General features: G+C 30.2%; 1 protein-coding gene across 1 annotated transcript; it reads right to left on the bottom strand.

Moving 5' to 3' along the window:
* Positions 1-12,770: 12,770 nt before the first annotated feature.
* LOC124371584 (zinc finger BED domain-containing protein 4-like) lies at positions 12,771-13,986 on the bottom strand. The gene is made up of 2 exons (XM_046829934.1): positions 13,413-13,986; positions 12,771-13,261 (listed from the first exon to the last, which is right to left on the bottom strand). Exons 1-2 carry the CDS (start codon positions 13,984-13,986, stop codon positions 12,978-12,980), a joined length of 858 nt encoding a protein of 285 aa, XP_046685890.1. The 3' UTR covers positions 12,771-12,977.
* Positions 13,987-14,599: the final 613 nt, after the last annotated feature.

Below are 14,599 nucleotides of genomic sequence, written 5' to 3'. Positions count from 1 at the left end.
ATAATTAATTTTTAAAATCGATGAGTCCCCTGTTTCTGTTTTTCTTTTAATGCTAAATCTTCAGCACACTTTTCAAGATATCTCACTGTATAACTCGGGGTAATTTTAAACTTAAATTAAATATATTTGTAGACTCCAAAAAACGGCTGTCCTTGTAAATTCCCAAAAATTTTTGCTGATTTACAATTATTGTTTAATAGAATAAAAGAATTTTTTTTTTTTAAATTAACATGTTGGTTTTTTTTTTTTTAACTTAACCCATAATGCCCAGAACTATTTTTTTCTCAAAATTTGTTTGCATTGTAATATGTTGTTTTAAATTTACATAATTTAGTCCACAAAAAATAAGTTTTAAAAAATTTTATACCCCAATATTTGTTTAATTATAGCACGGGGCAAAACGACCCTGTTGGGGGGCATGGACATCTAAAACACTAAAATTTTTAGAAAAATTGTTTTATTTTTGTTTTAAATTTTATAGGTTTTGGGAAAAAAACAAAATGGTTTTTAGTAAAAAGTAAGAAACATTACATTTTTTGTTTTTTTTTCTTAGTTTAAAATACGATGAATCAACCGAAATTTTAGTTGAACAGAGGGTAAAAAAAGTCAGTTTTTGGGAGTAAAAAAAGCATTTGCAAATTGGAACAGCCAAACCCCCTGAAGATTTGTCTTTTGCTTTAAAACAGCACAACGGCCCAGGGCTGGTTGGGAACAATCAATGATTTTTGGGTCACTACGTGAATTTTCATCACGAAGTTCGAAGTTTCCTCTGAGGGAATGGTCCCGGAACAGAAGGAGGTGCTCCCCTATTTTGAAGAAGCCTTGTACAACTTGTTTCTGAATCCCAAATTATCCAAATGGAGGCCCCTGATTTCCCTTTATAACCTCCAAGCATTGTTCATTGCAAGTCAAGCATCCAAGTAAAATTGGCATCAAATTTTTTACTCCCATTGCAATTTGGTATTGGAGACATTGTTGCCAGTTATAAGCCTCCCCATGTTAAAAGTTGTAAATTTTTATCACATTTGGGTGAGAAAAAGTCAATTTTCTTTTTTTCGTGAAAGAATATCTCTTTGCTTTGTGGGGGGGGTAACCCCAGTTACATTTGGACAGTCATGCAACTGAATGTCATTCCCACCGCATGCAATTACCTTTCTTCTTCACTCACGTAATTTTTCAAAGTCACCTCCTTGCATGTCTTTTTTATTTCCGCTCTCAATCAAAGGGGATTTTTTTGTTCTGTTGTCCCCCTACGTAACTGTAGCTCCAAAATTCAAAATTACCGAGGGGAGAAACCAAAAAGCACTGTGAAAAAGTTGTCAAGTACAAAGAAAAAAGTTGTTCCCCGGAAAACTCACTTTTAAAAAAATCCACAAATACTGATTCACCTAGCCTAAAATTTTCCCCACTTTCTTTGGTCTCGGCCCTGATAAACATCAAACCATACAATAACCTAGTTTTTTGACCAAGAAAACCCCGGCCTTAAATCCAAAATTTTATAGGTTTTTCCCCGAATTTAACTGCTTTCACCCTGGACCAAAGTGGAATCATAGTTTCACAATTGATAATTATTTCCATGGTCAATTTTATGAAATGCTCATTGATAAAAACAAAAAGGGGTCGAAGTTTTGGGCCCTTTTGCACCTTCTTGAAGATGGCTATTGTCTCTACCCTGAAAAAATCGAAATATTTTTTCAATCGGTTTCTTCCATGGATTTCGAAAAAAGAATGTTGTTTGGGAAACATCACTTTTCCTCCCAAAACTTTCCCCCGCGTTTTGGGAACGGTTACTAGCCGCCAAATACAAAATACAAAAAAAAAAAAACAAATTCCCCTCAAAATGAAATGCTAAGTTTAAAAAAACCTTTTGGAAGCTGCATAAAGACAGGCTGCGTGCAATGGAAACAACAATTTCCCTGCAATACCTAGTAAAAAATGAACGGATGGGTTCACCCCGAGAATGTCATGGTCAGTGTTTCGAATGTTTTGTAATAAAACTTTGGACGTCCCAAGTCCCCATTTTTTTCCACTTCCAATCGGGTTTTCTTTGGCCTTTTCCCACCTTGCGAACTTTTTTGGGGGGATGGGCCAATCTGGCTGTGGACGGCAAATCAATGTTGGCCCACAATGTCATGCTGTTTACTAAGTCATTTTCTCTCAAAGGCCATTTCTGATGCGCTCGAAGCTGTGAACCGCTCAGTTTTTAGGATCATTCAATTCCGTCTCCCGATCACAGTCTGTATTTAGCATATTTGGTCTTCAGGGGATAATAAATATTGTTTAGTTTCCACCTAGTTCGCCTTTTCCTCCAATTCGTTTTTCTGCCACGTCAATGTGTCTAAACAATAAAAAAAAAAAATAAATTAGATAATTTTAGTAAGTTAGGCAAAATAGGTTTTTGGACTGTTTTGTAAAATAGATACATTTGTTTTTGGTAAAATTTTGGTTAGGTATAAGGCAAAAATTAAATATTTTTGTCATTTTTGTTTTTGTGATTACATATAAAACCCATAGAAATGCACAAAAAAAAAGCCCTATTGTTGGAAAACGAATTAAACCATGTTTTTCAACGAAAATGACCAATAGCAGTGGAACGACCCATTGGATTTCGTTCAAAAATTTTAACAATCTGTCAAAAAATTTGACAATTTAAAAACCCCTCCAAGGCAGTCATTTTTTTCCCGTAGGGAGCAGTTTTTCGAGCCTCGTGCAAGGGGTTTTTTAAAAAAATTTTTTTTAAAAAAATAAATTAAAATAATATATTATATAATATATTTTTTGTTTCGAATTAAAAAATAATAAATTAGTATTTAAATTTGGCCTTAAAAAAAATGTTGACTAAAAATTTTTTTCCCTGAAATTCAAATTTTCATTTTTTTTTTTTTTAATTGGGGGGGACCATACCCGCAAAAACCCAAGTTAAAGAAAAAACTATAAAAGTGAGAATCCATTTTTATGTCAAATTTATTCTTTTCAAACCCCTAAGCATTTTTACAAATTTTGAAACTTTTAAAACCTATATACAAAAAGCAGCATGCGCATAAATAGAAAATAGGGTGTTTATGTAAGAGTTTGCTAATAAAAGTTTTACTAAAACAGTTTTACTTCAATACATGTTATATTGATATTTTATTACTCAAATGAAAAAAACTAACGCTTTGTAAAAAAAAATTCCATAACTTTTTTTTTTGAAGAGTCGAAAAAAAATTTTATTTTGTCTTACTCCCAAAACTTTTGCGAAAAATTTTCAAAAAAAGTATTTTTCAAAATAATTTATTTGCATACGCAATATTTAACAATTCACCACCACTAAACACAACATAAAAACAAAAAACCCTACTAAAACTTACTAAAAACACGATGTCACATCACAACCAGACGGCATCGACAACATGGGGGTCAAACCCTTTTATTTTCCCAACTACGAACTTGGGACATTGAACTACAATACAAAGAGGAATAAACTATAGTATTCCCTTGGCTTTTTTTTCCCGAATCCAATGGGCATGAACGAATCGATACGTTGCCGGAATAACTGAATGAGTGATTATGCAAGGGAAGTTTGTTCACAAAATTTTTTTGAACAACAATCATAAATTTGGGTTTTTGTTTTTCAAAAAATTTGATGCAAAAAGTTGAGGGGTTTTAAAATGAACATTGTTTTTCACATACTAAGAACACTATTTGGGTGCACAACTTTTAAAAAAAAGATTTAGATTTACACTACCTGCAAAATTTTTTGTCATGTTCAAGGGCGTTGGGTTTTCATTACAGAAAACTGAAAAGAAACAAACATAACCCTCAAATAACCGCGATGCTGTGCTGGCATGTGTTTAGGGGAACAAGAACGGACGACTGCTGAGTCAAAACTACATCAATTGATCTTTAAAAAAATTGCGTGGCGGGGGGGTCAAAAACGACCCCCTTTGGGGATAAAATGGTTAAGTTTTATCTTCCTCTTAGAAGAGCATCGGAATCTAATGCTGTCACAGACTTGACTTCTGAAATCTAAGTCACGTCGTATGAAGAGAACAAAAGGTCGGGAACGAAAAGCAAAAAATGTACTCCTTACTATTTTCACCCCAGAGACACTTTTTTAAAATTTCTAAATATAGGGGGATTTACGTGAAGAGGTATTCTCAAAATTTTCATCAAGTGCACAATTGAGGGCACAACGATATTTTTGACACACTTCAATCACGAAAGATAACCGCGCTTTTACACATGGAAGTTAGAGGGCGAGGGAGTTATTCAATGTGAATGTTGAGTTTTGCTCATTCACTTTCTTCTTAGTGTAGCGTTGGAAGTGGGCCGCACAGACTTAAAATTTGTCTCGGTTAATCGTTGTTTGTGGTGCTACTATCAAAGTGGCTCAGTGAAAGGGTTGGGGGGTGGGTTTAAAAATAGCAAATCAAAAGAAGTTGAAAGTGCCCCAAAAACAAAAAGGTCATGTGAATTTTGCGCCACAATTTTTCGTTTTTGAAAACAAAAGCCCAAACCCGAATTGACAAAAAATGCCCATCGAACATCCTTAATTGTATCTAACACACAGGCCAACGAAAAATTTTTTTGTGAAAACTTTTTTTACTTTTAAAAGCTGATTTTTTATAGATTTTTTATGTGCTGAATCCCAAAACTGGCCCCTTTGTCTTTTTGTATCACCCCTTTTTTTACTGCAAATTTTGGGTTTTTAAGAGAAATACATTTTATGTGTTTCTTTTGTAGATAAATACGGTATATGGTGAAATTAAAAGAAAAACATGTTACTATAATAGAAAATTTTTAATCAATGGGTTTCTTGAAAGAGTTATCATTGGTAAATACGTTCCCTTGTCTCTGGGGTTGGTTTTTTTTTTTCTTTCCCTCTTTTCTTTGAAAATTTTGTGTAGTTTTTCTACATGGTCGCCGCTGAATTTTCTGTGAAGTGACCAACAGTATCCCCCATATGTTAATGTTCCACGGGCCCGATGCGTTTTTCCTCAGTTTTAAAAGTCCGGGAAAAAAGCTCTCCTTTCTCCTCACTTTCACCCCCCAAGTTTTCCCGGGGGTAATCAAGGATGTTCGGGGAAGTGAACTTTCAGGCCATCAAACATCCTAACTTTTTAAGTTTTTTAAAAGTTAGCAAAAAATAGCAACATATTTTGGATCTTTTTTAATTCCCCCAAAACTTTGGAACCCTTCTTGAATGACACCCCTGCTTCTTTCTCATTGAGGCATTTCGTTCAAAATTAAGGCTAACATCATTTTTTAATGTCTGGTCCACAAAGACGCCCCCTTTCAGTTTACTTCGAAGGTGTGGGAAAATTTAGGCAGAGATCATAAAACGGCCCATCTTTAACAAAGCCTTGACAAAAATGTTTCATGAGGCCTACTTATGTGAAGAGGTGGTAGGGGCACTTTTTTTTGGATTTTTACGAGGTTTTTGCGAAGAAAGTTTTTTACCCGGTTTTTAAAGATTCCCTGAGGCCAGTTTTTTTTTGCACCCAAGTTTTTTCTTTTAGCCCTACTTTCCCCTTCACCAAGAAATGGAAAAATTGGTAAAACCACCTTGTTTACCGTAGATACTTTCTTTTAAAACACCACTTCATCCAACCATGACACAATAGCCTATTTTTTTCACATATTTTAGGGTTTTTATAGTTTTTTTTTATGTGTACAGAAAGCCAAAAAGGGATAGATGCGTACTGGTTTCCTTGTGTAAAAAACAGCCTTTAAAATTCTTTTTGGGTGGTCAATGAACACCTCCATTTTCCTTTTTTTACTCAACACCAAAATTTCCCTTTTCCCAAACCCGGAATGTCTGTACAGTACACCAAAAACCCATCTTGTTCAAAAAAACTTTGAAAAAATTTTTGCCTCTCTTTCTATACACATAAATGCTGGTTCCCGCACCCAACAAGTTTTTTTTTTTTTTTTTTTTTTTTTTTTAAAGTCTGAGCCAAGCAATTCAGCTTTTTCTTTTTTAAGCCTAGATCCCTAACCAAGTCATTTAAATTCAATCTGAAAAACAATTTGGCTTAATTTTCTGTAATACATCGAAATTCTCTCATCTTGTTCATCTAACTCAATTTTCTACTTAAAGTGGTTCATTTGAATGGAATCCCCAAAACCGGGGGGTTTAGGGGGCCGGCAAAATTTACCTGTTTCCGGTCGGATGGGAAGACATAAGGTTAGGGTAGCTTTTACCCCTTTTTATTTTTTTGATTTTTGACCAGTTACATCAACACTGCAAAAGAAAAACACAGAATTTATTTCTTGGGTCTCTCCTTTATAGGGAACAGCAAAATTTTAAGGATTTTTTTTTTTTTTGCCTTTTTCTTAGTCTTTAACCATCATAACATACCTTATGCGGCGCCCCAAAATTTTTCCCGATCTCCAAGTAAAGTTCCAAAGTATGATCGATAAAACCTTTTTCACAAAATCCGTAAAGTTTCTTTGGTGTTTTTTAATCAAAAAAATCACCAAAATTTAACAAAAACTGTCAACAGATTTTTACAAACCCCGGTTTAAAATTGGGGTTGAGCACGGTACAAAAACCCTGAAAAGTGAGGGTTTGATTGACAGTAAAAAAACATAACTGTTTTTAAAGTTTAAATGGAATCTACCTTTTTTGATCTTTTAGGTGTTTTTAGCAGTCTACCAACACAATTAATCCATTACCCTACTTTTTTTATTATATTTAAACTCTGTAGAAATCGCTTAGTTAAAAAAATTTTACTTCAAAAAGTGAAAAATTGTGGGTGGGGGATACAGCTTTTTAAACTATTTTGGATTCAGCGACCTAAAAAACATTTGTAAGTTTTTTTTAGTAAAAAAGTTTTTTCATCGTTGGCCTGTGAATCAACCTAAAATGTCAAGGTACCAAGAAAAAAGTTGCAATTTTCCAGCGGTCTTTTCGAGGGGGGGGTCTTTTTCTGTCATTTGACCGACTTGTTCAACCAAAGCGAAAGGTAAACCCATCAACTGAAGGAACTGGGACTGTAGGGCCGGGGGGAAGTTTTTTTTTCCCGTGCTTAATTTTTCGTCTTTTCTTGGTTTTCCTATTTTCCCGGTTGAGTTCCCTCTACATACGATACAAACGGGGAGGACGACGGCGAATCAATTGTTTTAAAAACCCTACACGGAAATGTTAAAATTTTAGAAGTATATGAGCAAAATACCCGGGTGAAAGGAATGTCAGCCAGGTTTGGGAAATTCAAGGTAAGGGAGAGCTCTATCGGGGTTCCACAGGTGGCAGAATAAGAGAGAAGAGGGGATCTTGTACAGGGTCAAGGAGTTTCGCGCAGAGACCCCACCCCAAGAAACAAAATTCCCGCCGGGGAAATTCATATTCACAATCATTTTGAGGGCTCAAGTGAATACTGCCTCTTTGATGTCTTTCACATCCCAAACACTGCCTAATTCTGGCACAAAATTTTTTTTCACCATTTTGTTTCCCCGTCCAATGAAAACACTGGAGAGATGAAATAAAATGTTAATTGGTTTATGTCAATGAATAACACATGAAAAAGGGAAAGAAGAAACAACCGGAATAACGTATTAACCCTGTCGTGGGAATAAAATAAACTTAACAAAAAAACCCTTTTACGTTAAAAAATTTTGTTTCGCCGCCGAAATTTTGGAAACATTAAATCAATTTTATAAAAAAAAATTTTACACTGTTTTGGTATAAAATTTTTATTCAGAATTCAAAGAAACATGAATGTACTTTACTTCGTTCGCGATGTCAATCTTGGATTATGAAAAATTAGATAACCAACCAAGGCGTCATTTTGCTTAGGCCTGTATAGATTTGGAACCTTTTTTTCTTGATTCATGGAATTTTAATATATGGGAAATTTTTGATTTAATCCCCAAAAAATTTTAAAAAAAAATTTTTTTTTTTTGGCTTTTCATAAAAAATTAAAAAAGATTTTAATAAATTTTTTTTTTTAATTTAAAAAATTTTTTTAAAAAAAAATTTTTATTTTTTAAAAAATAAAAAAAATATTTTTTAAAATTTTTAAAATTAAAAAAAAAACCCGTACAAATTATAACTTTCTGTAAACAATTTTTTTAAAAAAATTTTAAATTGGAAAAACCTTTGTTTTTTTTTTTGGTTTCAAACATAAAGAAACAACAATTTTTAATTTTACAAGGAAAAAAATTTTTTAAGGGGTTTTCTTTTTTAAATAATTTTAATTTTTAAATTAAAAAAAAAAAAAAAAAAAAAAACAAAATTTAAACAAAAAAAAAAAACCCCAAAAAAAAAAAAAAACAAAAAAAAAAAAAAAAAAAAAAAAAAAAAAAAAAAAAAAAAAAAAAAAAAAATAAAAAAAAAAAAAAAAAAAAAAAAACGAGAAAAAAAAAAAAAAAAAAAAAAAAAAAAAAAAAAAAACAAAAAAAAAAGAAAAAAAATTTTTTTAAAAAAAAAAAAAATAAAAAAATTTTTTAAAAAAAAAAAAAAAAAAAAAAAAAAAAAAAAAAAAAACAAAATAAAAAAAAAAAAAAAAAAAAAAAAAAAAAAGGGAACCAAAAAAAAAGGAAAAAAAAAAAAAAAAAAAAAAAAAAAAAAAAAAAAAAAAAAAAAAAAAATACAAAAAAAAAAAAAAAAAAAAAAAAAAAAATTTTAAAAAAAAAAAAAAAAAACCAAAAAAAAAAAAAAAAAAAAAAAAAAAAAAAAAAAAAAAAAAAAAAAAAAAAAAAAAAAAAAAAAAAAAAATTCCTTTAATTTTCACTTTTTCCTTAAACAAAAAAAACCCGGGAATTCGTTTTTTAAAAAATTTAAATATTTTTAATTTAAACCGTCAAAATAAAAATTATAAAAAAGGTTTTAAAAAATTTAAAATAACAGTAAAATTTGAAAAAAAATTTATTTACCAAAATTTTTCAATTAAATTTAAAATTTATATTAAAATAACATAAGAACAAACCAAAAAATTTAAATTCAAAAACCCCCTTGTCAGGAAAAATTATTTATTTTTTTGAATCTTAAAACCCAAATAAAAAGTGTAATTTAAAATTTTTTCTTTTTTTCTTTTCTTTGGGGGGCGTATTTAAAAAAATTGCCGGGAACCCCCAAAACGAGGACTTTCAATTCCCAAACCTTCGACCGTGTTAATTTTTAAAAAAAGGGGGTTCTTTGTATAAAATTGGGGAAATTCCGCTTGCCGGAAACCTTTTTACCCCCAATTTATTTTTTTAAATTAGATCCATAAAAATTTCTTAAAAGTTAATAAAAACGCTTATAAATTTTTTAAAACCCCGGTTTTTAAAGCGAAAAGTTTTTTCGGACATGAATTGGGGGAAAAAAACCCCAAGGAAAAAGGGGAAAACCCGGGTTTACCATTTTTTTCCCCCTTTTAAAACCATTGAAGCACCCATTAAAAACTTTAAATAAAATGTTTATTTTAGGGTTTTTAATTTTAATCTGCATTTCAATTTTTTTTGTTGTTTAAAATAAAAAATTTAAAAAAATTTTAATAATTTTAACAATTAACAAAAACATTTTCTATAAAATAATATTTTTTATGGGAATTTTTAAAAACAATAAATTTTTTTTGTTGTATTTTTAAAAATGTTTTTGAATTTATTCTCTAACCAAAAAAAACAAATTTTTGTTGAAAATTTTCCTTTAAATTTTTTTTCTAAATTGGAAAAAAAAAATTGTTTTTATGAACTTTGGAAAAAAAAGGTTCAAAATTTTAACTTTTTTTTAAAAAGATTTTGTATTAAAGTTAAGAAAAAAAACCCTTGGGTTTTTGCCGTAGAAAAAGGGTAAAAAAGCGTGGGGGGCCAATTAAAGTTAGTAAAAATTAAAAGGGGCCCCAAAATAAAAAATTCCCGGCCCCCCCTTTTGTGGGGGTGGCCAAAAAGCATTTTTAAATTTAGACCAGTTTTATTTTTAAAAAAATGAAAAAATTTTTTTAGAACCTTGGTATTTCTCTTTCCCCTTTAAAAAATTAAAATAAACAAATACAAAAAATTTGAAAATATTGGAGGAAAAGAAAAATTTTAAACAATACAGTTTGGCAATAAAATTTTTTCATATACCCTCTAAGATTGAGTTTAAAGTATTGGAAAAAAAGGTTCTCTTTTTAAAGGGGGGAAACTTTATCTTTTAAGGGACAAAGGGAAAAATGGGTTTTTTCAATTTTTTACCATTTGATTCCAAAATTTAAACCCAACTTAAACCGAACTTTTAGAAAATTTTCGAATATTTGATATTTAACTAAAAAAAAAACTGGGGGCATACCTAGGGTAATTAAAATTTTTTAAAAAATTTTTTGGTTTTAAAAAAGGGGGGGGAAAAAACAGGTAGAAAAAAAAAACCGTTATTTTTTTAAATGTATTTTAAGTTAAATTTTTTTTAATGATGTTTCTTAAAAAAAATAAAGGTCCAGCTTTTACAAACCCAAAACCTTTTTGAATTAAAATTTTTTATTTTTCGGGGTAAAACCCAAATTCAAAAATTGTAGATTTCTTGGATTTGCGTTTAAATGTTTGAAAAAATGCTGGAAAATAATTTTCCCTTTTAAAATAAAAAAAATATAATTTTTGGGAAAAAGGCATTTAAATTAATTAATTTTAAGTGTTTGGTTTTCTTTGTTGTTTAAAAAAATGAATTTAAATTTTTTAGCTTGTTAAAATTTATAATTTATTTAAACAAAAAATTTGAAAAATTCAAATTTTTTAAAAAAAAAAACCCCATTTTTCAATTGAAAAACAACCGAAAAATTCACAAGAAGTTTTTGGGGAGACAAGAACCGAGGCCGGGGGTTTATAAGGTAAATTTGGCAAAGAAATTTAGGTCCACACCATTTTTTCCCCACTTTGCCCACACGCACTTTAAAAAATTTAATTTTAATTTCTAAAAAAAAAGTTTTTGAAAAAAAACAAGTTTAAAATTTAAAAAATTTATTAAAATTTTTGATTAAATTTTTTTAGAAATTTTTTTTTTAGACCACCTAAAAAACCCAAAACCCAAAGATTTGCCCCTTTTTTAGGGGGCCCGATGGAAAGAAAGGGCCAAAATTTAAACAAAAAACATGTTTACTTTTTAAAATCACAGTACCCTTTTTTTTATCAAGCAGATTTAAATGTAAAATCAAAAAAGAGTTTTTTGAAACTTGGTTTTGTTTTTCTGAAATTGGGGGCCAATTGGGGGGTTTTCGGGGGTTTGAAAAACCCTTTGCCCAGTTCACTCCGACGAAATAAAAAAATAAAATTTAACATTTATTGCTTGTTACGTTTAAAACCCTTCGTTAAAAAAACGATTTAAAATTTCCTTTGCCAAATTTGGAAAATTAAAAATTAAAATTTGGAAATTTTGACTTTGAAAACCTGGAATTTTAAAAATTTTTAACCCGAATCTTTTAATTTTCAATTATTTTTTTTAATTTAAAAAAGGTACATTTTAAACAAAAACATTTCAAATTTTGAGCTTTTTAGGAAAAAATTTTTCTCCAAAACAGGGGCAAAATTGGGGGTGTTCGCGGGGAATTTTTATTTTTTACTTTTAAATGATTGCCTAAATAAACGTCTTTCCCTGGAATGGAAGACCTTCTTCTTAAGGGAAAAAGTGGGAAGAAAATTTTTTTTTTTATAAAATCCCGAAAATTTTACCGGGAAAGAAATTTTTTGGTTTTTTATTTTAATAAGCAAAAAAATCTTTGCATTAACTTTTATTTTTTTTTATAAAAACCAAAAATCTTTTTCAAATTTAAGAAAAAACCCCCTTGGTAAGAAAAAATTCTTGTTTAGGAAATGGAAATTTTTCCCAACCATAAAGGGTTTCCCAATTTTATTTCAATTTTTTGACCTTGGGCCCCCCCCAAGAATTTTTTTCATCGTTTTCCAGGGGTTTCCAAGAAAGTTATAAATACCGTTCAAAAGCCAATTAATTTTAAGGTTTTTTATTTATTAAGGTAAAAACGTCCTTTTGGGTGCAGGTTTTCTTAAAATTTTGGGAAGAAAAAAAAGTTTTTTTGCAATTTAATCCCAGAACGGGGAAAGTTTTGGGAAAATTTAACCCTTTTACCAAAATTTCCCAAGATAAACATTAAAATATTCAAACTGAAAAATTGAAATATTTTAGTGTATTTAATATAATTTACACTAGGGATTAACTTTATAAAAGCTATAGACAAAATAATACAAACCAAATAAAACGTTTCTGTAAATATTATTATATTAAATGATGAACACACCTAGGCTTTTTTTTATAAAAGTAATTTTTTTACAATACAGACTAAAAGTTCTCTTTAAAATACATTTATCTTTAAAAAATAACGTGTTTTAATTGCCCAAATTTGGTATTTACACGGAAATTGAATGACAGTAAAATAAAACCGTTAAATACGTGTTAGTTACACTACTAGTATGTAAATGAAGAATACATTAAATGGATACATTACATCTAAAATATAATTATTACGAATGTGAAATACATATTTGATTATAAAATATATTGAAATAATTATAGCCTACAACTTAAGTAAGATTTTGTAAGTGTAAAAGTAAAAACGTTGGACAGTGATATTTAGCTATAAAAATGTACTGCTGTGATGTATACATACATATTTAACTGATAACTTATATTAACTACAACAAATAGTAACACAAATGACGTTTATAATTGCAAAATGTATACATAAAAAACTATTTATCACAATATAAACAAAATGGTTAACACTGCTATTTCTAATTAAATCATATAGGAACACTTTATAAATTACAAATATATACATACATAAACATATTGTTCAAATGTACATTACAATTATCACTGTCAAATATTGTACTTTAGATTAAATGAAGATACACGAATGTATGGAGATTCAAAGACACAATTAAGCATATTTAGAAAATAAAATGGGCAATATAACCAAACTGTACACTATGGCTTCATATAAGATTAATTGCAAGAAAATGAATTACATAATTTCATATATTTAACTTGCAGAACTTATATATAACTTAAATTTTTTGATTTCTATTTACTGTAGAAGATTTAGATTTCCATTCAAAAACAGCAACTGCTCTGCTCGTTTTGAACTCAGTCTTGATCGGCGTTCTGTCAAAAAATTTCCTGCTTTAGAAAAAAGTCGTTCACATGGGACGGATGTAGCCATGACGTTAAATTTTAATTTCACCAATTTGCTCATAATAGGGTATACATGTTGATTCTCTTTCCACCAGCCCATAGGATCTTTTTTCCGTCCTAGATAGCTGTCATCTAAGTACCGGTTCAACTCGACAATTGCAGCGGAGGTCTTCGTACCTGAAACCAATTCCTTCATAGCAGTGAACTCCCAAAAAGCTTACAACGCGTTAAAGTTAAACAAAAAGTAAATACGTGTAGTTACAAGTAAAAACCCTAATTTAATTTATTGAAAATTCTAAATTTATGAATAAAATTTTAAAGCGGTTACCTGTAGGTTTCTCCTTGGCAATTATGTTGTCAACGTCCTCCCAGACGGAAAATTTTGCGGAATCTACGTTGCCATCTTTGTTTTGAGTGTTACCAATTTCTTCATCATCTGCTGTGCAAGGTTTGCCATGTGTCTCTGTCCAGATTGCAGCTAAAAGTTCTGTACATGTTTTTTTGATCAATTGCTTTGCAGTTTCGTCTTTGAAGACAGCAAGTTTGAATCTGGGATCTAAAAGAGTAGCAAGTGCTATTGTTTTGCTGTGTTCAACATTTTCCATGCGTTTCTCGAGACCATGCAGCAGTTCATTAATAATATTTTGAATAACTGGTTTGAATGGCTCCTTTTGCATTTTTTTACACACGGACATCAGGCCTCTTGTTAGGGGTATCACTTGGCTACCTGTCACGTAGCGTTCCCCACTAATCTGTGAAGTGACCTCCTCAAAAGGACGTAAGATTGTGCTTAGCTCTTTGCATAATCCCCACTCTTCCTCTGACAAAACAGGTAAATTTTTATTTATTAAAGCGATAGTAGTTTTTACCGCGTCCTGCAGCTCTACAAATCTGGAAACCATATAAAAATGTAGAGTTCCATCTCGTTGAAACCTCTTGAATAAGTTTTTTTGGCTCAAGGCCCATATTTTTCTGGGATATCAACAGTTTTTTCAGTTGCATTTGTGCTCCTTTTAAAAAAAGTCACTATCAATTTTATTTTGTCAATTAACATTTTTACCAGCTTTAAACGCATCCTGAAGAATCAAGTTTAAGGTATGGGCAAAACAACCAAAGTGCTTCAATTTCAAGTCCTTTTGTACCGCCCCTTTGATGTTACTGGCATTGTCTGATACTACGACTAAAATCTTATCAAATAAATGAAATTTGTCAACAATAGTTTTGATCTCTTTTGCTAGATTAGCACTTGTGTGAGAATCAGACATTTTAGAACATTCCAACAATATCGACTTTATTTCATAATTTTCTGAAATGTAATGGACAGTTACACCCAAATAACTTTCAACATTTGTAGAAGTCCAGGTATCAGTGGTTAGACATACACTTTGTACTGAGTTTAACTCATTCCGAACAAAATTCAAGCATCTCTCATGTTCAGCTGGAATCATACTATTGGAAATTGTTTTTCTACTTGGCAATTTATATGCGGGATTCAAAGCCGACACAAAGTTAACA

This window comes from Homalodisca vitripennis, unplaced genomic scaffold (assembly GCF_021130785.1).
Source record: "Homalodisca vitripennis isolate AUS2020 unplaced genomic scaffold, UT_GWSS_2.1 ScUCBcl_1677;HRSCAF=5604, whole genome shotgun sequence".
NCBI classification, from domain to species: Eukaryota; Metazoa; Arthropoda; class Insecta; order Hemiptera; family Cicadellidae; genus Homalodisca; species Homalodisca vitripennis.
Note: the sequence above shows the minus strand (reverse complement) of the source record. Positions and strands in the feature narration are given on the sequence as shown.

What these genes read in the sequence shown, in the direction of transcription:
- LOC124371584 (XM_046829934.1), bottom strand. Translation starts at nt 13,986, where the DNA reads ATGGTTTCCAGATTTGTAGAGCTGCAGGACGCGGTAAAAACTACTATC. An exon ending in TGCCAAGGAGAAACCTACAG is followed by an intron (nt 13,262 to 13,412) that starts GTAACCGCTTTA and finishes AATTGGTTTCAG; the next exon opens with GTACGAAGACCTCCGCTGCA.